This window comes from Xyrauchen texanus, chromosome 1, assembly GCF_025860055.1.
Source record: "Xyrauchen texanus isolate HMW12.3.18 chromosome 1, RBS_HiC_50CHRs, whole genome shotgun sequence".
Classification (NCBI taxonomy): domain Eukaryota; kingdom Metazoa; phylum Chordata; class Actinopteri; order Cypriniformes; family Catostomidae; genus Xyrauchen; species Xyrauchen texanus.
In genome coordinates, this window is record NC_068276.1 from 44,659,693 (window position 1) to 44,686,166 (window position 26,474).

A 26,474-nucleotide genomic window follows, 5' to 3' on the forward strand; every position below is an offset into this window, starting at 1 on the left:
AAATTACTGGAGTAATTGAGATGGGTCTACAATTATAGACCTCATTAATCTCTCCAGACTTAAAATCTGGGGTCACCACATCTGTTTTAAGATTTTGTGGAAACTCACCAGTTTTAATAGATAAATGTACTAATTGTACCTCGCATGCCTGGGCTGCGATCACACACAGGCAGCATTTTATGAATGATTCATGTTCTCAGTACGAGAACATAGCCATGGCAACGTTGCGGTCGTGGCTTTCTTTCCTTACGACAGAAAGCCACTTCAGATTTGGGGATTCGCTTGCTTCCGTCCGAGCTCGGGATGAGTGCAGCTCACCTCGCGGCCAGCCGGCATTCACCCATGAGCTCTGGAATTGGATGACGACATCGCCACTGCATCGGAGAGCAGCGGCAGTCATATTGATGTAGTTTTACTGTAAATAGCTATTTCGCGAAAAGTAACTATTGGGGTGATTAGTGTTCCCTTTGGTGAAGTGGGATATGTTCAGTCCACCTATTTTTTTAATTGTTCAGGTAAAAATGTATTTCTGAAGTGAATATTTATGTGCACTTGTTTGGGGAAAAACGTCTAATGACTGACCTCATTATTTCATTATTTTCTTTCCAGTATCTGTTAGGCAGAAACAATTATATAAATGTTCAATTGAAACAACTTGCAACTAGTTGTCAAATATTATTAATGTGACTTTAGAGTAAATAGAGTTAAATTAACTGTATAATTGTATCTGTGTATATCTAACAAAGGTTTTCTAGTTGTGCTGACTTAAAATTACCATGAGCTGAATTTACTTAAAAGCATAATGTGAAATTGCTACATATATTATCGAACACATTTTGTTTTCTCAGTGCACACAAGACTTATAATACATGTCTTAGCGCACACTTTTAACTGCATACTGTATCCGGCAAACACAATTAGATGTCTTTAATTCCTTATGTAATTCATGTCTTAGAAAACAGAGAATGAAAAGAGAAAAACAGGATGCCCTGTTAAAGCTTTTAACATTAACCTCTGCAATATGTTATATACATTCTGAGCATACAAGAACATTTATCAAATCAAGTTGAAGTAATCAGATGCAGTATGTTTAAACAAAAAATTATGTTTGGACTCTATGTTTCAGTAAACAAACAAAGAGCCATAATGAAGCTTCATACAATGACTACAGTTACATGGACACCAAAAAGTGGCTTATTGCGAGAAAGTGTGTTATTGCGAGAAAACAGCATTCCCGTTTACACTTTACTGCTGTATACATATGGCTCTGTCATTAAGCAGCTTTCTCCACAGCAATGTAACTTCGAGAAAGACTTCACTATTTTACTCTGTTGAGTCGCTTTATTTCCTGATATTCCAGAATTGTTGCTGTGTTTGTCGTGACCTGTTGTGACCTACAGCGACCTGTAGCTGAATTGCAATGCAGTAGTGGGGGTTTGCATAAAACTCAGGGGGATTCCCCCAATTTACGAGCGCATCTATGCAGACATTAGTGACAGTCAATATTTTACATTTGTGTATATAAATGGGTATAGTTTGTGTGTATGTGATTTTTCCACTGTACTCCCAGAAATGTTGAATTATTTCTACTGAGCTGACATGTTGTTGGGCTCCATCCTATGATGTTTATGTTCCCGGTCTGTTCCATGCCTGCACACTCTTCAAACACCCATCAGAATGCTGCTTATGCGTTTACATAACCACAATAAGCTGAGTTCTCCGGGAGAAACGTAGGTGTGTTAAACCGCTTTTTCTATATCCCAAAAGGAAATCAACGTTATTGTTCACATGACGTGCTAAAACCCTGGAATAAACTGTTCCCTTAACAAAAAGCTTCACTATGATGCTGCACTTTGCTAAGCGCTTTTGGGAACAATCCTGCATTGTGACCAGCTGTGAATATGTGTGTAACACGTCAATGAACATTGACCGGAATTTATAGCCTCGGCTGGTGAGATCATTAGATGCACCTGTGGCCAGGCTATAAATAGACACGTCACCAGCGTGTCGTCAGATCCGTTTTCTTCAGAGCAAACTGTGCTGTGTGTCTCACAAGCCTGTCAGAAACTTTCTTTCCTCTGCTAGGATTTAGAATTTGTTAGGCAGTGCGCAGTGAACCTTTTCTCCTTTCCCTCTTTCTATATACACTCACCTAAATGGATTATTAGGAACACCATACTAATAATGTGTTTGACCCGCTTTCGCCTTCAGAACTGCCTTAATTCTACGTGGCATTGATTCAACAAGGTGCTGAAAGCATTCTTTAGAAATGTTGGCCCATATTGATAGGATAGCATCTTGCAGTTGATGGAGATTTGTGGGATGCACATCCAGGGCACGAAGCTCCCGTTCCACCACATCCCAAAGATGCTCTATTGGGTTGAGATCTGGTGACTGTGGGGGCCATTTTAGTACAGTGAACTCATTGTCATGGTCAAGAAACCAATTTGAAATGATTCGAGCTTTGTGACATGATGCATTATCCTGCTGGAAGTAGCCATCAGAGGATGGGTACATGGTGGCCATAAAGGGATGGACATGGTCAGAAACAATGCTCAGGTAGGCCGTGGCATTTAAACAATGCCCAATTGGCACTAAGGGGCCTAAAGTGTGCCAAGAAAACATCCCCCACACCATTAAACCACCACCACCAGCCTGCACAGTGGTAACAAGGCATGATGGATCCATGTTCTCATTCTGTTTACGCCAAATTCTGACTCTACCATCTGAATGTCTCAACAGAAATCGAGACTCATCAGACCAGGCAACATTTTTCCAGTCTTCAACTGTCCAATTTTGGTGAGCTCTTGCAAATTGTAGCCTCTTTTTCCTATTTGTAGTGGAGATGAGTGGTACCCGGTGGGGTCTTCTGCTGTTGTAGCCCATCCGCCTCAAGGTTGTGCGTGTTGTGGCTTCACAAATGCTTTGCTTACCTCGGTTGTAACGAGTGGTTATTTCAGGCAAAGTTGCTCTTCTATCAGCTTGAATCAGTCGGCCCATTCTCCTCTGACCTCTAGCATCAACAAGGCATTTTCGCCCACAGGACTGCCGCATACTGGATTTTTTTCCCTTTTCACACCTTTCTTTGTAAACCCTAGTAATGGTTGTGCATGAAATTCCCAGTAACTGAGCATATTGTGAAATACTCAGACCGGCCCATCTGGCACCAACAACCATGCCACGCTCAAAATTGCTTAAATCACCTTTCTTTCCCATTCTGACATTCAGTTTGGAGTTCAGGAGATTGTCTTGACCAGGACCACACCCCTAAAAGCATTGAAGCAACTGCCATGTGATTGGTTGATTAGATAATTGCATTAATGAGAAATTGAACAGGTGTTCCTAATAAACCCTTAGGTGAGTGTATATATATAAAAGAAAAAGGCTGAAAAATGTCGGAAAAGCAAAGCAAACGATGCGTGTTTCCCTGTCAACGTTCTATGACTGTCAGGGACACGCATCAATTTTGTTTTGTTTGTTTGGGGGAAGAGCATGCTCGCGTTGGGGCAGGGCGAGTGCGCGCATTGCGACCTACTTTCGGGCGAAATGCTTCGCGCTCGCCTCGCTTACTTCCGGGAGTCAGCGCCCACTCTTTCATCGTGGGGCTCTCGCATATATTTTTCTGAGGAGCAAGAGACGGGTCCGTCCCTATCGCTCGCTCTCTCCCCAGATCCAGCTGATCCTTCTCGTAATCTGAAGCGTGCTCCTGCTAGTGGGTAGGGCTTATCAAGTGGCAGGTCAGGCTGGTGCTGAGCTGCACACCATGGCCGTGTTACAGGTGTACCAGGCTGACCAACTGAAAGACCTGAGTGTGGGTGCAACGCTGGACGAAGAAGCCTTTTCTGAACTTCGTCGGGCCACAGATTTATCTCTCCATGCAACCAAAGGCTGTGCCATTGGTCGGTCTATGTCCGCTTTAGTCAGCATTTGGGTTCTGAACACAGTAGAAAGAGGCTACAGAATTCAATTTGCTCGCCGCCCTCCGCGTTTCAACGACGTGGTTCCCACTACCGTGAAACCGGAGCAGACACATCTACTGAGGAAAGAGCTGCAAAATCTCTTGGTCAAAGGGGCCATGAATGTGTTCCCCTTCCAGAGAAAGAGTCAGGCTATTACAGCAGATACTTCCTGGTTCCCAAGAAAGGGGGGGGGGGGGTTGCGTCCGATTTGAAATCTTTGAGGCTTGAACCACTCGGTCAGGGTGTTCAAGTTCAAAATGCTAACTGTCAAGACGGTCATGTCTCAGATCCAACGTCACGATTGGCTGATCACGATCGATCTCATGGACGCATATTTCCATATTGGAATTCTGCCACAGCACAGGAAGTTCTTGAGGTTTGCTTGCGGGGACAAAGCCTTCCAGTATCGGGTTCTTCCATTCGGCCTAGCCCTATCACCCCGCACATTCACGAAATGCATGGATGCAGCACTGGCTCCTTCGTGACTCCGGGGCATCAGCATTCTGAATTACATAGACGACTGGCTGATCTTAGCGCAGCTCCAAGAACTGGCAGTTCAGCACAGGGATATTGTCTTAGCTCATCTGATTTCTCTGGGTCTGAGACTCAACGTCAAAGAGCGTTCCCTCTCCCACACAGGAAATAACCTATCTGGGGGTTATATGGAATTCGATCACGAGGCGGGTACAGTTGTCTCCCGCTCGTATGACGTCCATTCAGAACACCCTGAGCAAACTCAGGCTAGGTCAAGGTTGCACTGTTCACCAGTATCAACAAATATCTCATGGTGTCTGCGTCCACGGTGATCCCTTTGGGCCTGCTCCATATGAGACCGTTTCAGCTGTGGCTAAAAGCCAGGGGATTTCATCCAAGGGCCAGTCCTCTAGAGCTAATAAGGGTTACGTGCCACGTGCTTCGTTCCCTTGCTATGTGGTTCAGACCCCGGTTTCTTACCTTGGGTCCCACTCTAGGTGCGTCTTGTCATCGCAGGCTGCTAACGACAGACGACTCCCTGTCGGGCTGGGTAGCAGTCTTAACTGGTCGTCCAGCTCAAGGGGATGGGAGGGTCGTCAGCTCGGTTGACACAGTAACTGTCTCGAGTTGATGGCGGTATTTCTGGCCCTGAAATACTTCCTTCAGAGGCTACCATGTCTTGGTGCGGGTGGGCAATACAGCGGTAGTCTCTTACATAAACCATCAAGGAGGTCCACATTCACGTCAGCTTAATTTCTGGCACGTCGGATTCTCCTTGGGGCCCAGGGCAAGCCCCTGTCACTCAGGGCAGTTTATATTCCTGGATGCCCGTATGTGGGAGCAGATTTACTGTCCAGACAGAAAATACAGAGAGTGGAAACTCCACCCCTAGGTAGTGGAACAAATCTGTGTGAGATTTTACAGGGTAGAAGAGGACCTATGAACAGTGCAATTTCTCCTCTACTTCTCCCTGAGTCACCCAGCCCCCCCCTGGGTCTGGACGTGATGGTGCATACATTGCCCTGAATGTGTCTGTATGCTTTTTCCCTGGTTTCTCTGCTCCTGGGAGTCTTGGCCAGAGTCCGCCAGCAAGGGTCTTGCCTCTTACTGATAGCGCCGTACTGGCAGAACAGGGTTTGGTCCTCGGAGCTAATATCTCTCCTCGACGGCTTGCCTTTGGCGATTCCGGACAGGAGGGATCTTATGTCTCAGGCGCAGGGGACGATATTTCAACCCCGGCCCGAATTGTGGAAACTTCATGTTTGGCCCCTGAAGGGTACCAACTGAGGGACACAGGGCTGTCGCTTGAAGTTATCGAGACCATTCTTAGTACTAGGGATCCCTCTACCAGACGAATTTACACCAATAAATGGGGTGTCTTCAAAAAGTGGAGCAGTTCACATGGTGCAGATTCAGTTAACTGCTAAATTGTTTCAGTTCTGGACTTTCTGCAGGAAAAAATGTCAGCAGGCATATGCCCCGCTACTCTCAGGGTTTATGTAGCCACCATTTCTGGCTTGCCACGCCTTGATGGACGGGGTGCCTTTGGGGAGACATCCTATACTGGCTCACTTCATTCGTGGAGCCATGCGACTGAGGCCTCCTGTTAGGACCAGAACAGGGGACTTAGCAATAGTCCCGGAGGGTCTTGTTGAGACCCACTTTTGAACCTCTAGAGTCAGCGTCTGACAGACTTCTGACTCTCAAGATGGTCTTTCTTATGGCGATTACCTCTCTTAAGAGGACTGGAGATCTACAGGCTCTGTCTGTTTTGCCGGCCTGTTTAGAAATTGGCCTGTTTAGAAATTGCCCCAGGTATGGCCAAAGCTATTCTGCATCCTCATCCTGACTACCTTCCTAAGGTGCATTTTTCAACACTACATCATGTCACTCTGGAAGCCTTCTGCTCCCTGCCGTTTTTAACGCTGGAGCAGGAAAGACTTCACAGGCTCTGCCCAGTCTGTGCCCTTCAGACTGCACTAGCCAGTGGTATAAGTCAGGGCAATTATTTGTTTGCTATGGGGGCCACAACAGGGGGGCAGCCGCTACCAAGCAGACTATGTCACATTGGGTGAGGGATGCTATTGTCCTGGCCTATGAGGCGCGTGGTCAAGCTTACGCCAGTAGTTGTCAGGGCTCACTCCAACAGAGGGGTCGCCTCCTCTAAAGCCTTGGCTAGAGGGGTCCCTCTGCAGCAGGTTTGTGATGCGGCAGGCTGGTCCTCTCCACACACATTCATCAGATTTTATAGTTTGGATGTTCATGCTACTCTGGGCTCTTATGTCCTTGAGTCGACATCTAAAGCTCATGCCTGAACAAGTTTGTGACGTGGCAGGCTGGTCCTCACCGCACACGTTGATCGAACTTTATGGGTTAGATGTTTTTGCTACTCCGGTCTCTTACATCCTTGAGTCGACATCTCAAGCTCATGTCTGAACAAGTTTGTGATGCGGCAGGCTGGTCCTCTCCGCACACATTCGTCAAATTTTATGGTTTAGATATTTATGCTACTCCGGGCTCTTACATCCTTGAGTCGACATCTCAAGCTCATGTCTGAGACCTCTCAAGTTCTTGTGAGCACACTTCACAACCGTAGGGGTCCGGACAGCCCCAGTGCAGCGGCGTGGGTATTGCATTCCCAAAAGCGCTTAGCAAAGCGCAGCATCATGGTGAAGCTTTTTGTAAAAGGAACGTCTCTTGTTACATGTGTAACCCTTCTTCCCTGAATAAAGCAGAATGAGATGCTGCGCTTCTTTGCCGCACTGGGACGTCCCAGGACTGCTCTTCAGAAAAAGATATCTGATGACACGCTGGTGACGCGTCTATTTATATCCTGGCTACAGGTGCATCTAATGATCTCACCAGCCGAGGCTATACATTTTTTCAGGGAACAAGGGTTACACATGTAACCCCAGACGTTTTCTTATGTGCATGTAAACGTGGTCATTGTGGGCTTTTTACAATATACAAGAGTGACCTAAAGAGACTGACAGCTCTGACCACTGTCATAGCTGGTGACTCGAACCTCTGAACATCATCTGTAGTGCAAGCACACAAACAAACAAACACAAATGCATGCACAAATCAGTGTCATCTTATTAGTATTCAAAGATATTTGTATGTACATTTTGGCATGCACAAATGTATCCTCTGTTAAAAGGATAGCTCACCCAAAAAGTTATCTCAAACTCGTATGACTTTCTTTCCTCTGCAGAAAAAAAGATAGTTTGAAGGTTGTATGATATGTTTTTGTCCATACAATGTCAATGGGGTCCAAAAAATAAAGGTGGCATAAAAGATATCAACATGACCTAAGTGGTTTAATCTGTCTTCTAAAGCGATAAGCTATCACTTTGGGGGAGAAACAGACCAAAATATAAGCCCCCCAACTGTTTAATGATAGATTTCCCACCTAAGAAGAAACAGTTAGTATGCTCAAGGGGTTGTTAGCACACAAAGCCAACACATTTCATGCTAAGCTTTTCTCACCAAAACCGCACTCACACTTCTGAAACAACGCTTTCTTTGGAACAACACATCGTGGCGACAAGACAAGTCATGCCTCCACATATGCATAGCACACTGTCTTTTGAGAAGAGAAAGCACTGTCACACTAACATAAACATCCATACTCACAAGTCACCATTTGTTATTGTTCCGTCACAAAGTTTTCATTAATGTCACAGTCAGCAATGGCGAACTGTTTGTTTAGATAGACTGCGAGACATTTACTATTTATCCGAGCGGGCTGGTGATGATCCATCACAGCGGCTAAAGGACAACTGCCATGATACCGGACTTATTATGTGTTCTGATTCACTGAGTGAAGAATTACTTGAAATTATTTAGCAAAACGTTTGCAATTGAACAAGCTGTGCATACTAATTCCTCTATGAAACCTCAAGATGGAATGAGAGGCAGTTTGGCTAAATCTGTTCATAAATAAACTAGTCAAAAGCCACTGAGGCATCCAAAGGTAGAACTTCTATAAAACTGAAGCAAACATAAATCAAGAGTTCTTGTAAACAAAGTTTTCTCAGACTCCCATAGCCACTGATCATCGAGTTATATTTTCCAGAGCTTGTGAATCTGAATGTCTGGGTTAAGATGGTGCCGGACAATTGAAGCATGGAAACATTTGACTTTCCATCAGAGCAAGTTCAGACCAACTGAAAAGTCAGCTTTATAGAACAGAGCAACACTATCAGTCTCTGTCACTCACAAGAAGAGTGCAGATATGAAAGTGTGAGAAAGTGAAAAAGGATGCTACAATGTGATGGAATGAAGAAGACAGATGGAGAGAGATATGAATCAAAAGGAAAGATCGAAACTAAAAGATAAGGAGGTATGAAAGCTTGAGACTGATGAGGGGACACCAATCAGAGGACAGAAAGTGACAGAGAAAGAGACAGACAGAATGGCAGAGGGTAAGAGAGTTTGAGCCCATCGTCCTACTCTGTATAGATTGATTACTAACATAGGGAAGGTAACAGATGTTTCATGTAGGTTATTTATGTCATCCATAGAGACACCATTGCTCGACTGTCTCGCCCTGTCATTACAGCCCAGTGCTGACACATGCTTGACATCTGTGACCTATAATCTGTTAGAAGTCTGAAAGATCTGAGATAACTCGCACACACACAAACAGAGATCCTTCCTGCACACCCATATATTTGCTCTCTCTCTCTCTCTCTCTCTCACACACACACACACACACACACACACACACACACACACACACACACACACACACACACACACACACACACACTTTAATGTAAGCAGCCCTAGACATACACAAATATGCACACACACAATCACTCATATTTACAGACATAACGCAAAGGGTTTGTTTTCAGACAATAGATCTGTCATGCATCTGCCATTAACTTGTTGCTTCCGTCTCCCTTTCTAGATCATTTCCATGGCAACAGTGCAGGTGATGGGTCTTGTGACAGTGACTGACAGCTAGCAGAAGCCAGTGCACTGACAGTTTGTTTGAAGCATTCGAACCAATCAGGCGACCGAAAAGCAGACTCTGGAATATTTTACATTCACTGGGTACATCTGCTCATTATGTCAGTTATCAATCATATTTCCAGTTGACTACATTTCAGTTGTGTAGGCTTGGAAAGCCATCCATCAATACAACAAAATAAAGATGAGCAATGATGAGCAAACTCCATCGCTCCTGATCACAAAAAATAAAGCATTTCTAGCAGCTGACACTGTGCTCCTAACAGGGACTGATTATGATGTCGGACTGCCCAGTGCATGGCACCGCCAGTATTATTAATGGTGATGTTGAACACTTGCAGTGCAGACAGTTATGTTGGTTATAACCGGAGTGATGTAGTTTTGTTGTTTTATGTTCACACAACAAACTGGCTGCCCATACCATATTGGTTTCAAGCCTCTCTAGGCTGTGCAATTGCTATCATAGAGCATACACAAAAAACACAAGCAACAATATCATATCAAGAATTCAAGTAACTGGGTCATTGACAATTTACAGGTTGTGAGAGATGATAAAAATGAGAAATATTTCAAACATTTAGTTTAAAACATGTCAAGTTTGTAGAAATGTTGGCATCCATGTTGGTTTCATAAATTTTATACAAAATAAGTATTTAAATTATTACTTTCCACATTGTATACACTAGAATGTACACAAGAGCTATGAGGTCCAAATGGATTCTCTCTGTTTTATTTTATTTATTTTAATATAATGATTCTAATGATATTAGAATGGCTACCTGCATGTTGGTTACACCACCAAGCAAAGTCTTCCACAATGATATTCAAGTTTAAATTCTCTCACCAGTGCACATTTAATACTAAAGAAAGCAAATGGCTTTTCTTTGTTTTATTTATAATTTTTTTTGTTTATTATTCTTATTATTATTATCGATAGATACAATAATAGATACATTTGGTTATGATTTTTACAAAATTTTGTTTATTTTGAATCACTGGATTGTTTTAATTTTTGCCGGCTTATATTACGGCATAATTTTCACTCACCAGCACTGAGCAGCATTATTTATTAATATTTGGCAACTAATACAAAACTGTCAAAGCAATCATTTGACAAAGTGTTTGACATTGCTGTGCCAGTGGCATTAAATAATAAATATTTGTATATAATATAAAATACAGTTCTTGTAAATAAGCACTGTTTCTGCAGCTCTCTAAAATGGAACAAACAGCAGTGACAGGCCTTGCAATTTACTCAATTATAGTCCAGACACATATAGGCTATATTGGGAGGGTGGGGGTGGGGTGTTTTAGGAAAGCACAGAAATGGAAGAAGCTGAGGAGAATGTCTAGGTTACTAATGTAACCCCCGGGAGGGAACAAGACCTTGTGTCGATTGCAGTGACACAAGGGGCTTCTTTCGGGAGCCTCGGATACCTCTGAATATAAAAAAGGCCAATGCCTAATTGGTGAACAGAATTTGCACGTCCCACCCCCGGACATATGGGTATAAAAGGCGGGGATTGTGCAGATTCTGCACTGAGGAGCTGAGACAGTGGCTTGCTACAGTGTTGTGGCAAGGGGGAGACAGCATATCGTTCCCTCCATCAGGGAATGGGGCTTACACAAGTAACCTAGACATTCCCCTTCTGTCACTCACTCAACATTGTGTCGATTGTAGTGACACAAGGGGTCCCTATTCAATAGCGTCACCTACACTGAACCGTGTTACGTGATCTGCTAATGCTGGTGCAGCAAGCTGTACCGTGCCAAAGGAGCATGACCATCAGACTGCAGGTAACCCTCCCAATGCCCCACTAAGATGTCATATTGTTTTTATTAGGTTCCTGGTATCCGACCAAGGATTCCCTTGAGGGGTGGGAACAAGCGATGTGGCAAGCATGGGAGCAGGCCATGCCAGCCGCAGCCTTTTCCTCTCTATGTTTCTCCTCACAGAGTGATAGATGCGGCTGGGGCGATCTAGCTATAACACGCATCAGGGAAGGCTTTCTTTTCCAGTCCTATTTCTTCAGGGGGAAAATACCCTGCAGAGACCACATCAAGCCCAGGCTGGGGGAGGTAAAAATGTGGCAAATAAGTCAAAATAAGTTTTTTTTTTTTTTGGTAGATCCTACCTATTGAGGTGGCGTTGATTGCTCAGTGGGCGAGCATCTGTTTGGAGACAGCGTTCCCTTTCCGCTGTCCACCAAAGCAAAAAAGAGCAGTTAAGAGAGTCTAAAACTCTGTCGGACACAGCAACAATAAGGCTGGGTCTGCCTCCTCCCGGAGCAGCACTTGCAGGTTTACTACCTGGTCCCTGAAAGGGGTCATACGAACCTTGGGCACATAGCCCTGTCGAGGTCTTAGGATGACATGAGCATCTGCCGGACCGAACTCCAAGCATTTGTTGCTGACAGAGAACCCTTGCAGGTCTCCAACCCTCTAGATGGAAGCAAGCGCAATCAGGAGAGCTGTCTTCTGGGAGAGGGCACTTATTCTAGAGGCTTGAAAGGGGTTCACTGGAGGCTGTAAGGACCACAGGGAGATCCCATGAGGGTAACAGGCATGGCCTGGAAGGGTTACACCTCCGGGCGCCTCTTAGAAACCCACGGTGGGCCGCTATAGAGGCAACATATACCTTTAAGGTGCAGGGGGACAGTCGCCCCTCCAGCTTTTCATGTAGGAATGAGAGCACTGACCCGACGACACAGCTCTGCAGGTCTTCAGTTTGGGAAGAACACCATTTTGTGAACAGGCGCCACTTTAGGGCTTAAAGCTGCCTGGTGGAGGGAGCTCTGGCTTTATTGATGGTGTCTAAGGCAGCTGGTGGTAGACCACCACATCCCGTCCAGGGGCCAGACGTGGAGGTTCCAGAGGGCGAGTTGTGACATATGACGAGAGCACACGCTGCCTTGCCGATTTATGTATGCTACCGTCACTGTGCTGTCTGAACAGATCAAGACGTGCTTGCCTCGGATCAGTAGGAGAAACCGCTGCAGGGCAAGAAATAGAGCCAGCAACTCTGGGCAGTTTATGTGCCCCAACCCTGATTAGAGGCATCTGTACTGACCACGATGCATCTGGACACCTGCTGCAGGGGGACTCCTGTCCGAAGAAAACAGAGGTCTGTCCAGGGGTTGAATAACTGACTCTAGAGGGGGGTGAGGATAACACGATACATGCTGCAGCACCATGCCCATCTCGTGACTCGAGTCTGAAGCCAGTGCTGGAGAGGTCTCATATCAACACTTGGGAGCCTCCCGGGTCCTTGAAGAGGTTCGTGAGACAGGGTGTGTCTGCTTCCTGCGGGTAGCACAACGCTGGGGCTGAGAGATGGGCCCTGGTTTAGGCGGAGCAAGCTGCTGGTTTCTTGCTGCCGCATTTGTAAAACACTAGTCTGAAAGAATATAAAGACATCTTTATGGAAAGAGCAATAGTCCAGTATCTCATATGCATGCTCTCACAGTGAAATATATTATGCCTTGAAAGGCCAGCATTTCACTGTATACAGATGCTAAGCGTTCATGCAATAATCGAAGTGTAGATCATTTCAATCATGTAAACAATAACAAAGAATTTGAAAGTAAGTTTTCCTGCAGCACTTCCATATCCTTAACGGATGCTTTAAATAGGGCTCCTCTGAGTTCAAAATAAATCCTCAAGTAACATAAAACTTTTACCTAAAGTGACTTATCCAGACGTGTTGTTGATACCGAGCATCTATGCGACAAAGGCACTGAAAATGTATCGTGGTTTATATGATTACAATTCTTTACTCAGCAGAGAGTTCATGAATGATCACTCCTGTTATAACAAAGTGTTTTTAGGTAAGTCAGGTCACTCGGTGGACATCTTTGAAACACTCTCAGGCAGCTATTTTCTATGTAAATATATGCACCATATAATCAGCAGTAATCAGCAGTAACACTGGTTTCATAAATTGTGCTTCTTTACCTCAGATAATTTCTTCCAGGCTTGTAAAGCTAATGTGCATGCACATTCTCGAGTTGATTGACAGATGATTTCTGTATCTAAAAGGTGATTGGCTCATTTACCTGTAAGGCGGGACTTGCTTTCTACATCCGTTGACCGTTGGGCATTCCAGTTTCTCCCAATCATTTTAATAGAACTGAACTCTGGTTACAATAAATGAAGCCGATCAATGAAGCTGTCTGCCTGACCCGTGGACAAGGTAAGGTTTTATTTTTTTAATGATTAAACACTTGTCTTGTCTCTTTCTTCTAGATAAAAGTGTCTGCTAAATGACTAAATGTAAAAGTAAATGACTTGTGGAGCTTAGTAATGGTGTTAAAGTTATGAATGAAGCATAACACGAGGGTGTGTTCAATTCAGAAGTAATCATCCCTATGCACTTTAAAGACTTTACCATTCACTGTGAGAGCTTTAAAAGGCTAAAAGGTGCGGGACTCAAAAATAAGGGTCATTCGGAACTCACTTTTAAGTATTTATTTATTTGTATTCTGTTTGAAGCAATCTTACAGCATGACTATCATGATTATTCTCCCTTCAATTTGCCCTTTGGAGGGTGATTTATCCCATTTAGAATGCACAACTAGCATGCAAACTTCACTTCCGTAAAACCGTCTTGAAATGGTCTATACTTGGGGCGTTACAGGTTATTGACAGACATCAGTCATTTGTTTGCAGATGTGTGTTGAATAAAATGCAAGCTAAAATTGTATGTCTGTATTGTATTGATTTAAAGTATTGTTTGTTGATTAGTTGGTCTCTATGGGAATACAATTTGTACCCTTTCGTAAAAGCCAAGTCATACAATATCTTGTCCAAATTATGACAAGTTGTCATGAGACTGTATTGGAACAGGTACGTGTATAAAAATTATAATATTTGTTTTATTTCATATCGACTTTGATGTCTAAAGCAGGCTGCTAAAATCTTCACGCCTCAAACATATGCTCTTGGTATAGCCATGCAGACAAAAAAGTGCACACTAGAATACAAATGCATACAGTAATTATTAAAAAGACCTTTCAGGCAACATGGAACTGCAACTGAATAAAAAATCTGCCTGGATCTTCTATTCTTTTTGCAGAACCTCTGTCCGATGTCTCTCTCTCTATTTCTCTACCCCCCTCCCCCCAGCACCCCCAACCCCCTCTGCCTCATTCTATGTTTCTCCAGCAATGCACGGCTGATTGAATCTGCCTCTCTGATTCAGTGAGCTCACTGCCAGAAAATCAGTCAATTAAAATGGCCAAGGGCCATAGCTACACCAACAAGATGGAAAAAAACAACAACAATAACAGACAGCGTAACAGAAATATCAGCAACATGAGAGGCAAATTAGTAAAGCGGGTGAGGAACAATCTCATCGACAAGGTCTACACATGGGGGAGAATGGCATAAGTAAAGCTCATATTATCAGGGAGATGGCTTTAAGTTATAGCAAAGATGTTTTGGCTTTGCTTTGCTTTTAACTGCAACTAGAACACCAACATGAGGCCAGTTGGAAAGACCACACTTTCTCAGATCAGCCAGTGCCTGATTATAACTAAAGTGGAAATATAATGAACCCTGCTGACTAGGGGTGTCACAATTTTTAAATCTGACTGATGATTAACTGTCAAACAAATAATTGTGATCATGGTTATTAAATGTCTGTTTTAGGGCTTTCTTGATTATTTTATATTATTAATTGGTTTATTTGTATAGGGACAGTACAAAAACATGATTTTAGCCTGGTAACATATAGTATAAAAGATTAGACCAAAAGTTAATTAAGAATCTTTTAAACCAGGGCTTAACCAATATTATGAAAGATTTTATGACTTTTATTGATTTTATTTCAGATGGTAGCATGTTCGAGAGTTAAGAACCCTTCACAGAAAAAGCCTGTTGACCCTGAGTTGTTCTGTGATAGTCAACCCTTCAGTTACCATTCACTGTGCTCCTTGTTGTCCTACTACCATCCTGTCTATTTAGCAATTTACATAGAACCTAAGGGGATTTATTGTGAATACATTTAAATACCAATTGTATGTAGGATAAATGTATTAATAAAATATTTAGCTAAGAAAATTATATTGCAAGCACATGATTTGGTTTATTATCCATGATTTTTAAAGCCTGATTGTAAAGTAGCATTATACAATTGACTGTGGATTCACTTGTTTCAGTCAAAATTATGATGCAATATGAAATATGAGACAAAATCATTGCATGCATCATTGCCTGCTTTCAAGTTAATGTTGACCTCTTTTGAAAGTTTCTTTACGTGTCTATCAAAAGTGAGCTGTGAATCTAAAATAATACCTAAGAACTTGAACTCTTTTACCTCTTCTTTTTCTTTATTTTGTATCTTAATTTACAATGTTCCTTTTTGTTTTCTATTAAATAAAAACATAGAAACTGTTTTTTTTTTTTCCGTTCAAACTGAGGTGGTTATTTTAGAACCACTGAGATATTCCCATCCAAATTTGCAAATAAAATCCCAGCTGCCTTTGCTGGTGATTAAGCTGATGATTAATTGTCTGTTTTACGGCTTTCACGATAATGACGATTAATTGTCAAAATATTGTGTGCTTCACACACCTTAAAACGTAATTTATTTATATTTAACTTAGAATCGAATAATAAAATAGGGATATATGATTTCCATTACGGCTTTAAAAACTTGAAATATATTGAACAGGGGTAGAATGTGTTACGATTCACGGCTGTCTGACCTGTGTTTTGCCTCTGTCATCTGATCCCCCCTGATTACACTTCCCATAATACCCTGCTCTGATCACTTTCAGCTGTTCCCCATTTGTTTCATTCACCTCGTTATCCATGTGTATATATTGCCCTGATGTCTGGTTTACCTTTGTCAGTTGTTAAGTGTTTGTTGTCGGTTCAAGCTCCGGTTTCTGTCCCGTATGTTTACTTTTGTTTTCATCCTGTTTTGTATTTAGTTTTATTTTAATTAAAGTAGCTGCTCTTATATCCTGCTTTCGTCCTCACCCTTAATCAGTAACAGAACAACTGACCATGACTGATACGGATCTAGCGGCTTACTTTATTCAGTTGAGTCGAGCAAATTTACCCATCAGAGAATACTTCTATCATTTTAGCATCACTGCTAGATACACAGGATTTGCTGATTCCCACCTGAAATCCCTGTATCAAATCTGAGTTGCCGGTGACAGGAGAGTATACATGGGAGGAATATCTGAGTTTAACTCTTGATTCTCTCGATTCAGAGTCCTCTCCCTACTAGGGCTGGGACATTGACGCAAAATATGCGCGTCGATTCGTCGGAACCAAAACAAAGATGGCGGCGCCGGCGACTAGTAGCAACACGAGTGGCTCCTCAGACTATCAGAAGTGCAAGGCGGCATGCACTCGTTCCTCTAAAGTATGGGAATTCTTTAATTTAAAAGGAAACAATTCCATGATATGTCGTCTTTGCAAAATGGAGATGGCCTTCCATTCTAGCACAACGGCAATGCACCAGCACCTTAAGAGGCGCCACCCGGTTGCAGCTGCAGATGACAGAGCACCATAAGTTTTTTTTCAACTCCCCACTTTGCACTCGATGTTGGAGTAGGCTATAATACGTTGTCGACACCTAAAGGTTTCGCTTATAGCTATTAATAATGCGCTTATAGCTATGAATGTCGTGAAAAATACATAGAGGACACTGACAACGCGCTGACAGACAGGACCAAGCAGGTAACATTTAATAAAGTCTCAACTTTCAAATTTGGTCATTCAAAGAAAATTAAACCATAAATAGGCCTACTATTTTGAGGCTCTTTAATGTATCGTGACAGATTGTCTCAGTTAAAGCTGCTTGTGAACCGATTATCTTTTCCTTGGTTAATTTATAGCATCAAATAGGCTAAACATGAATGCAGCCTACATCAGAAGGACTGTTGTTTTAACCGCAGAAAGATGTCAGTACAGTAGCCTACAATCCATTATTCAAATTCAAATCCACCGACGTTAATCTTCTCTCTCCTGACTACTTTGTCGGTCAAAAATGGCGTATTATGATTGATTGATCAGATCGCCAGTCAATCAAACTCCCGGCAAATGTTTTTTTTTTTACATTTTATACACCCCCACCCCCGATGAAACCGGTATTACCGGTGTTGTCACAAGTCGATTAATCGAATCGAAATCGAATCGGACTGAAAAAAATGAATCGTCAGATTAATCGATGCAACGAAAAAATAATCGCTAGATTAATCGTTTAAAAAATAATCGTTTATCCCAGCCCTACTCCCTACCCATAACCCGGTTTCTGTACCATGTCACAGCCACGTCTGAGTCTGCTCCACGTAAAGTCACAACCACGTCTGAGACTGCTCCACGGCAAATCACAGCCACGTCTGAGTCTGTTCCATGGCAAGTCACAGCCACATCTGAGTCTGCTCCACTCCAAGTAACAGCCACGTCTGAGTCTGAGTCATGCCATGTCACATCCCAGCCTTCCGCGAATCCTTGCTCTAATCCTTCCGTGGCACCTGTCTTGAAGCCCTTCCTGGCCGGTCTCCAAGTTGAATTATCAGCCACTGATGTCTGTGCGTAGGGCCATGAAGACCCATTCTCACAAATTGTCAAAGGCCCATGCCTGCCACGGCCAACGAGCCAATGCCAATGCCTGCCACGGCCAACGAGCTGGAAACTTCATCCATCCCAGAGCCGCATTCCACGGCTCAACCCCTCGAGCCTCCCATGGCTCTGCCTACCACGACTCCTTCCACAGCTATGCCTTCCATGGCTCCGCCCTCAGAGTCTTCCACAGCTCCAGTCTCTAGTCTGTGGTCACCACTCAGGCCTCCTGACCCTGTTTCAGCTCTGTGGCCATCAACCAGGCTGCCTGATCCAGTCCCTACCCTGATGTGGTCTCCCTGGTCCCCTGGTCATCTACCTGATCTGCTCTGGTTTCCTTGGTCCACTGGACATCCGCCTGATCTGCCCTGGTTCCCTTGGTACTCAGGTTGTCTGCCTGATCTGCCCTGGTTTCCTTGGTCCCCTGGTCGCCTGCCTGATCTGCCCTGGTCCCCTGGTCATCTGCCTGACCTGCCCTGGTTTCCTTGGTCCCATGGTCATCTGCCTGATTTGATCTGGTCTCCTGGGTCCTTTGACCACCAGCTTTTTTCTGCTCTGGACTCTTTTTTCTCCGGCTCCATCTTGGCCCTGCCTCCCATTCATGCCCTCCTTGGGTGTCAGGAGCTGCCCGTTGGGGGGGGGGGGGTTATGTTATGATTCACTGTTGTCTGCCCTGTGTTTTACATCTGTCATCTGTTCCCCCCGGACTACACTTCCCATAATCACAATGCTCTTATTACTTCTAGCTGTTCCCCATTGTTTCTCACATGTGTTTAATTTACCTTTTTATCCTTGTTTATATATTGCCCTGATGTGTCTTTTACCTTTGTCAGTTGTTAAGTGTTTGTCGCCTGTTCATGCTCTGGTTTCCGTCCTGTTTGTTTACTTTTGTTTTGCATCCTGTTTTTTTATTTTGTTTTATCTTCTTTAAAGTAGCTGCTCTTAGATCCTGCTCTTGTCATCTCCCTCAATCCGTAATAGAATGACAATTAAAATAATATTTTATTTTATTTTGCAGATAAATATTAACAAAACATATTTTTTATTTTGGTAAACTTTAGTCCTGGTACATTTTTTATTTTGTTTTGGAACCCAGCCAACCTGAATATCTATTCTATTCTATTACATTACACTTTAGTATGCAAATAATAAAATATTTCTGGCACAAATTCTTTATTTAAAATGTAAGGTTCTTAGATTAAACCCAAAAGCCATTATTTAAAATGAAAAAGATCTTTGAGATTCTGTATATTTGAAAATATGTTTCTTCATTCTATCATCCCCACAGAAATAAAGTAGGCAGGTGTCCCTGTGTCAATGCTAGTAATTAACAATGTGTTTATGAACCATTAATGACATGGAACATTTCCTTTTTTATGCAAATGTTAAATTAAAGTGAAAGTGGATTGCTTGACTAACATTATCACACCCCTCATTTATATTTTCTCCTCACTTATATTTTCGCAGGAGTTTGACATAAACCTCTGCAGATGGTGCGAGCATCACAGCACTTCAGAAGCGGTTTTCGTCATGCACTCTTCAGAAACTATTTTGAGTACGGTCCACAGTGTGGGACAGTGAGATGGTTGGGGATCATTTGAAGGAGTGCTCACATAATGCAGTAACACCGGAAAATGAGACACAAAACGCACAGTTCATGGCATTTCTCTATACGCTTAAAATTCTCTCATTATAACAGTCAAATGTGAATGGAATTTGAAGTGCACAATAATCGTGGTTATTTGGTTTGGTGACAGTCCCACTTATGGGACTAGAAATATAAAAAAATATATATTTTTGCCATACATTTTAAACAGTTTTGCCTAAAATCATGAGGTTGATATCTATGCATTGGGTCATGAGGATTTTGATGATGCACATTTTTCATATCAAAATGGCTTTCATAATGTCTCTCTGCCATTTTAAAGTTTAAGAAAAATGTAAGTCTCTTTTTAATGCTTTGTTGGATTAAGAAGAAAATTCATATGCATTATCAACATCATGTTCTGAGGGTATGTAAGCAGTTTGGAGACAGCACCACTTCAAAAGTTCAAAGGATAACTAAACAACATTTTTATGTGCTGACTCTAAAATTGGCATGTCTCTTTGTCATCATTGAGATAAATCAAATGAGAGTGTACATTTCTGGACTAAAACCTGAACTATTGAGTGTTAAAATTCCACATAGGACCGGTTTAAAATTGTACTGTTCATCTATGGGTCTTCACATTGGACTAAATACAACTAGGATATACTTAGCATTATTCTTAATTCATTTGAAAACCACATAGTTGTAATAAAATTCACTTTGCAGTCCTTTTCTACTCTCACCTTGGTATCTCTCTTTTGTGGCTGTTAATGTTGTGGCCGTTTGGCACAGTACAGTGAATTGTGCAGGCCTATAGCCCATTTCAGTACTTGACCAGTAAATTGCTGCTCGCAGCTATATTTTCATTTGTTTCCTTGTACCACAATCTCTAATTTGAATTTCACGTCTTATTTTTGCAGCTGAATATTTACTTAAATACTGTTTTTCATCACTATGTTTTTCACTCAGCTATATAAACAGTGGTGATTGCTGTTTATTGTTAATAGTTACAGTATATATTTTTTAAGATATTGCCCCTTAAATAGTTTCAAAGTAGTAAGTTACATTTGTTTGTAGCTTTTAGTGGAGCTCACATCTTTTCAAAAGAGTGTCTTTGCTGTAGTTTCACAACTTTAAAGAATGAGTAGCTTGTAGCATGGAAAGCTACAGTTTTAAAGTAGCTGCCTCCTGTATTATTTCGAAATATATTATCAACTGAAAAACATTATTGTCTTAACATTTTTAAATGTTGATATGAGAAAATATATTTCATTCCTGTCATACAACAGATATTAAAAATATTCTTGACATAGCTGGATTCTTAAAATGTATTAAAGGAACAATACATTTCCAAAATTGTGGAAAGTACCAGATGTGAACAGGGAGCTAAGTTTGGAAGTGAACCCATGGTAATGGGTTAGAAATATGCAGAGTAGTGTTTTTAGGAAAACATACATTAATTAAACTGTTGAATGTTAAGCCTGATAACACTATCTTTGCTCTTTAAAGAGGTTGTTGCTTACAGGGACATGCTATGAATAAAAACAACAGGTCTCCATTATCAAATTTGTAAAGAGGTCATGACATGAGGCTAAGGTTGGTGATTAAGATAAAGAACTTACACGGGCTGTGAGAACTCTGGAGGCTCATCGTTGACATTGGCCATACGGAGACGTACAGTGGCCGTACCAGTGCGGGGCACCTCACCCTTATCCACTGCCATCACTACAATTTCATACAGGTGGTTAAGCCTCTCGTAATCCAAACGGCCAGCTGGGAATATGGTGCCATGGGCTGAAATGGTGAAATCTGGACTAAGTGTGTAATATGTGATCTCTGCATTTTGTTCTGAATCACAATCGCTGGCTGAAACTGCAAAGAAACGACAGAGAGAGAGAGAGAGAGAGAGAGAGAGAGTGAGAGAGAGAGAGAGAGAGAGACGAGGTAGGTGTTAACACAAAGAAGTAGTACCTCAGAGAGGTGCAGTATCAGCTAATAGGACCAATTTTTATTTGAGCTTCCCTGTGTAAATAGATTGAGCATATGCAGTTGTTAAATTAATGACTAGACTGGTTATACATGACTGACAATCAAAAGATCCCAAGCTGTGAGTCTTATTAAATCTGACAATTACAGTAGAATGAAAAGCTGTTCGATAAAGTGTGAGCCTTTTTCAAATGAAGTTCAGACTAGGACGCATCATGTACAGTAGTTTCTTTTAAAATCGACTCACTAATGTCTACAAACAGAAAATTAATATATAATTATTTGAAGTTCAGTTTTCTTGATTTTGCAGTTTAGAAAAACAACAATTATGCTGACTTGTATATTATAAAGATTGCACCTCAAAAATATTACAGCCAGATTGGAAAAGGTTTAAAGGGAGGTTAAAAATTAAACTAAACAGAAAAGCAGAGCAAAAGTCATGGCTATTTTACTCAAACAGGTCAATGTATGAATATTTCTCAAGAAGAATAAGAATTATATATAGGTAGGCAAAAAAAGTAAACTCAGCAGCAGGCCACTTTTTGAGGATTTCTTTATGAGGCATCAGTTTTGGACTCTTTGTTCTCCGGCTCCACAATGACCAGTGATATTTTGAAGGCTCTGGCTCTCTCTCTCTCTCTCTCTCTCTCTCTCTCTCTCTCTCTCTCTCTCTCTCTCTCTCTCTCTCTCTCTCTCTCTCTCTCTCTCTCTCTCTCTCTCTCTCTCTCTCTCTCTCTCTGGTACCTTTCATTTGTGACTCAAGTTCTCATGCAGGTTCTTGAATCCACTCATTTTCTCTAACCCTGGGTGTATGACTGACTTTGCAGTGCTCTCCACAGCAACACATAAGAGAGTGTGTGCTAATTACACATCCTGTGCTCAATCAGGTTCTCCTCATTCCTCTTAACAAGTCCTTGTGGAAGGCTCCTAACACCCCTCCACCACACACACTATTCCATCTAATGCACTGAGGTCAAATAATTTCCACATAGGAGAGTAAAAGAAGAACGTAGCAAATTAAATAGAATGATTTCATAATGAGAAACTGAATCCTAATCCAATTATAGTAGATTTTAAAGTGTACTCACAGCAATAAAAATCTAGCAAACCTCAGCCATTACGCCAAGACAGTTCCCAGAGAACCTTAAATTATAAATTGTCCATTTCATACATTATGAATGTTAGATTAATAGCCATGTGTTAGGGATTATCCTTGAAATGTAGCCATGCCTCTGTTGTTCTGAGTAGATTGGAGGGTATTTTGTGTTTAGTAGAGATATCATGAAGCCCACCTAGATGCGTGTGTGGATGCCATTTGTGCACACCTGATAATCAGCACATCTGCTGCACACCTCACTGCATCACCTTTCCCATTCTGCCAAAAGTCTCTATGTTAAGCTTTCAAAATATCTGCCAAGACCTGCTATTTGCCACATCACTAGCCTTTTGTTTCATGGTGACTTCCAAGTGTTTGTTTTGTTCTGCTTTGTTTGGCATTGTTTTTGCATTATCTGCTAATGTGATTTGTCTGTCCTCTGCATTTACTTGTCCATCATTTCCATGCTTCTGTGGTGATTTGAGAGCAGTGTCATTTAAATAGAATAGAAAAGCCCTTTTTCATCATAGCTGAGGGCACATGTTTTCCATTCAGTGCTTTACAAGTGCACTCTCAGAAGTTAGAACATAGACTCCAGATTAAATGTGCAATTCAGAGATATCAAAGGCCACATCAGTGGAGAAGTGGTGGTAAAAATAATTGTACAAAGAGTAGGATGTATTTTCATGTTTTGTGTCTGTGTGTGAAAAATAGACTTTGTCTTCTGTATATGTGTGTTTTTTGTAGATCATTTTAGTTGGTGTAATGATGTACAGGTCTACAACTTTACCTTGCAGGAGTGAAGTTGCAGTTGTGACCGTCTCAGGGACACCGTCTTTACTGTAAATGGACTGCAGGAATTCTGGAACACAATCATTCTCGTCTGTAATGATCACCTGCACCTAGTGAGAAACAAAAGAAAAGTGTTTCAAGGTAGCTGGAAGGTGTAAAACAGGGAGGTGAGATTTGTTAAAGGAACAAAAGGCACAGATCTTAACATTTTGTTTCTTGAATTATCAGGGAGCATGGTAGATGAGGATTTAAGCAAAAACTGTGTTTACATGCACAAGAAAATTCAGGTTAAAATCTAAATATAGTCATACATTAGCAGCCATATCACACTGCAGCTCTTCCCTGGTTGCCCACTAACCCTCATGGGGGAAACTAAGGTTGCTGCAGGAAGAGGTATTAGGGAAGCTAGGAGGGGGTGCTCACCCTGCAGTCTGTGTGGGTCCTAATGCCCCAGTATAGTGACGGGATCACTATACTGTAAAAAGGCACCATCCTTTGGATGAAATGTTAAACCAAGGTCCCGTCTCTCTGTAGTCATTAAAACTTGTGAAAGAGTATGGGTGTACCCTGGTGTCCTGGCCAAATTACATCATTGGTCCTAATCTATCATGACCTCCTAATAATCCCCAACCCTGAATTTGCTACATAAATGTACTCTCCTCTCCATCAATAGCTGGTGAGTATACAGGTGGATGCTACACACTGGTGGTTGAGGAGAGTCCCTCTATAATATGTAAAGCACTTTGAGTGCCTAGAAATGTGATATGTAAATATAAGGAGTTATTATTAGTAGTATATTAAGACGATATTATGGTTTCAAAATGTCTGAATAAGAACACTGGCATATGCCTGTATTAATTGTATTTTTTTTTTTGTCTTTTTAATGCTTTATTCAGAGCATCCACTGTGATGGAATATTGATTTATATCTCTATCTATATACATAAAGTTCACATGATAGTGATTCTGTGTGCTATGTGATATAGGCAGTGAAAAGTCAAGTTTTTATATAAAAAACAAATTTGTGGGATCAGAAAGAGACACATTTTTCCAAAAATTAAAAGAAATGAACATATATATAAAATAGATTACCTTAATTTTATTGTTCATTGCAATGTAATGTGCTGTTGTCAAGACATTAATCAGCTGATTAAATTACTGTTCAGAATTACTTTAAATTAACAAAAATAAATGGCAAGACTAAGCATGACCAATATTTTCAGAAAAGAATAGCATTTATCCAGAAAATGCTTATTGTATGTATCAATGTATATTTAAAAAACTGTGGAGCATATACACATCATTTTTAGAATGTGGATCTTAATAAGGTGTGCCTGCATTGGAGTCAATGTAACTGTCCACAGCGTTCATAAAAGGCAGGAGAGCTGCTATTTTGAAATTGCCTTGCCTGGTCATTCTAACAAGCAAAAAAAACAACCACATCCTTCCACTTTTTCTAACCAACATCCTATTTTATCCAATTAGCTCTTTCTTTTCCTGCAAATTATTTGGTGTCAAGGAGTAAATGATCTTACATATCCAAGCATCTGTGTCTGAAACCAGTTCATGTCCTCCAATATCAAATTTGTTTATTTTTTTTTTTTTTCAGCTCTTTTCTGATTAGTCCCAAAGGCATCAGGACGACTCAAACGGGCAGCTAATACCTCCCAGAAGACAGAATTAAACTGAAGGTTGCTGTCTGGAGAAGGAAAAACACATTGTGAGGTTTTTTTTTTTCCCTAGCCATTGTTGCTCAAGCTGCCTGGCAGTTGCTAAGTGTCTTTAATAACTACTTACTTCAATTTAAGAGAATGGAGAGATGAAAACAGACAGACTTTGTCAGAAAATGCTAAAAATTGAGAAGACAGTCCACCAGAAGTCTTATAAGTTTTACTGCCAGTGATTATAAGAGACTGCTTATTTGAACTGTTGACAATAAAACGGATAATAAAAAGAAACCAGGACATCAGATCAGACTAAAATATTGTTCAATATTTTTATAGTTTTAGACCTAAAAGAGGATTTATATCATTTCTATCATTTTTTCTGAAACTTACCAATCATAAAAATTATCATCACAATGTTATTTCCACCACATCTCAAATTCTGTATTGTGTTACTGTCATGGAAATGGGATGGAAAAAACTATTTCATTTATTTATTTAATATATGGCACACTCCTTTGTCTTGCAAATCTCGTAGTTAAAATTGTACATATCCTGAATACACAAAATATTATTTTCACACTTTTTGCATAACATACACATTTCAATTGTTGGACAGAAGTATAAAAAAAAAAATTGTAGGAATAATTTTCACACAATAAATATTGAAATGGATGTACACTGATCAGCCACAACATTGAAACCACCTGCCTAATATTGTGTAGGTCCCCCTCGTACCGCCAAAACTGTGCCGACCTGCATCTCAGAACAGCATTCTGAGATGATATTCTTCTCACCATAATTGTACAGAGCCATTATCTGAGTTGCTGTAGACTTTGTCAGTTCAAACCAATCAGGTCCTTCTCTGTTGACCTCTTATCAACAAAACGTTTCCATTCAAAAAACGTCTAGGTTACGTATGTAACCTCCGTTCCCCGATGGAGGGAACGAGACGTTGTGTCAGAGAAGTGACACTAGGGGTCTCTCTTGAGCGCCGATATTCACCTCTGGACTATGAAAAAAGGCCAATGAGAGTTGGCAACCAGTATTTGCATGTCCCGCCCCCGGACATACGGGTATTTAAGTGGCGCAAATACGGGAGTTCATTCAGGATTTTTCTGAGGAGCCGGAAATGGTCCGCCACAACAGTGGCTCGGCTCAGCGACGTGGCAGGGGAGACACAACGTCTCGTTCCCTCCATCGGGGAATGGAGGTTACATACGTAACCTAGACGTTCCCCTTCTGTCGCTCTCTCCACGTTGTGTTAGAGAAGCGACACTAGGGGTCCACTTATAAAAGTGCCACGCGCTGAGCCGTGTACATGAACTTCTGATACAGGAGCGAGCAGGTATTCTT

The 26,474-nt window shown here is 41.6% G+C and overlaps 1 protein-coding gene across 1 annotated transcript in view; it reads right to left on the reverse strand.

Annotated features, from left to right (window-relative positions):
• The window catches only part of LOC127659863 (neural-cadherin-like), a 422,183-nt gene that overhangs the window by 240,841 nt on the left and 154,868 nt on the right, over window positions 1–26,474 (reverse strand). Inside the window, exons 5-6 of the mRNA XM_052149856.1 lie at window positions 23,454–23,565; window positions 21,204–21,453 (exon numbers count right to left, since the gene is read on the reverse strand). Coding sequence (XP_052005816.1) covers window positions 21,204–21,453; window positions 23,454–23,565 — 362 coding nt within the window. The remainder of the gene's footprint in view (window positions 1–21,203; window positions 21,454–23,453; window positions 23,566–26,474) is intronic.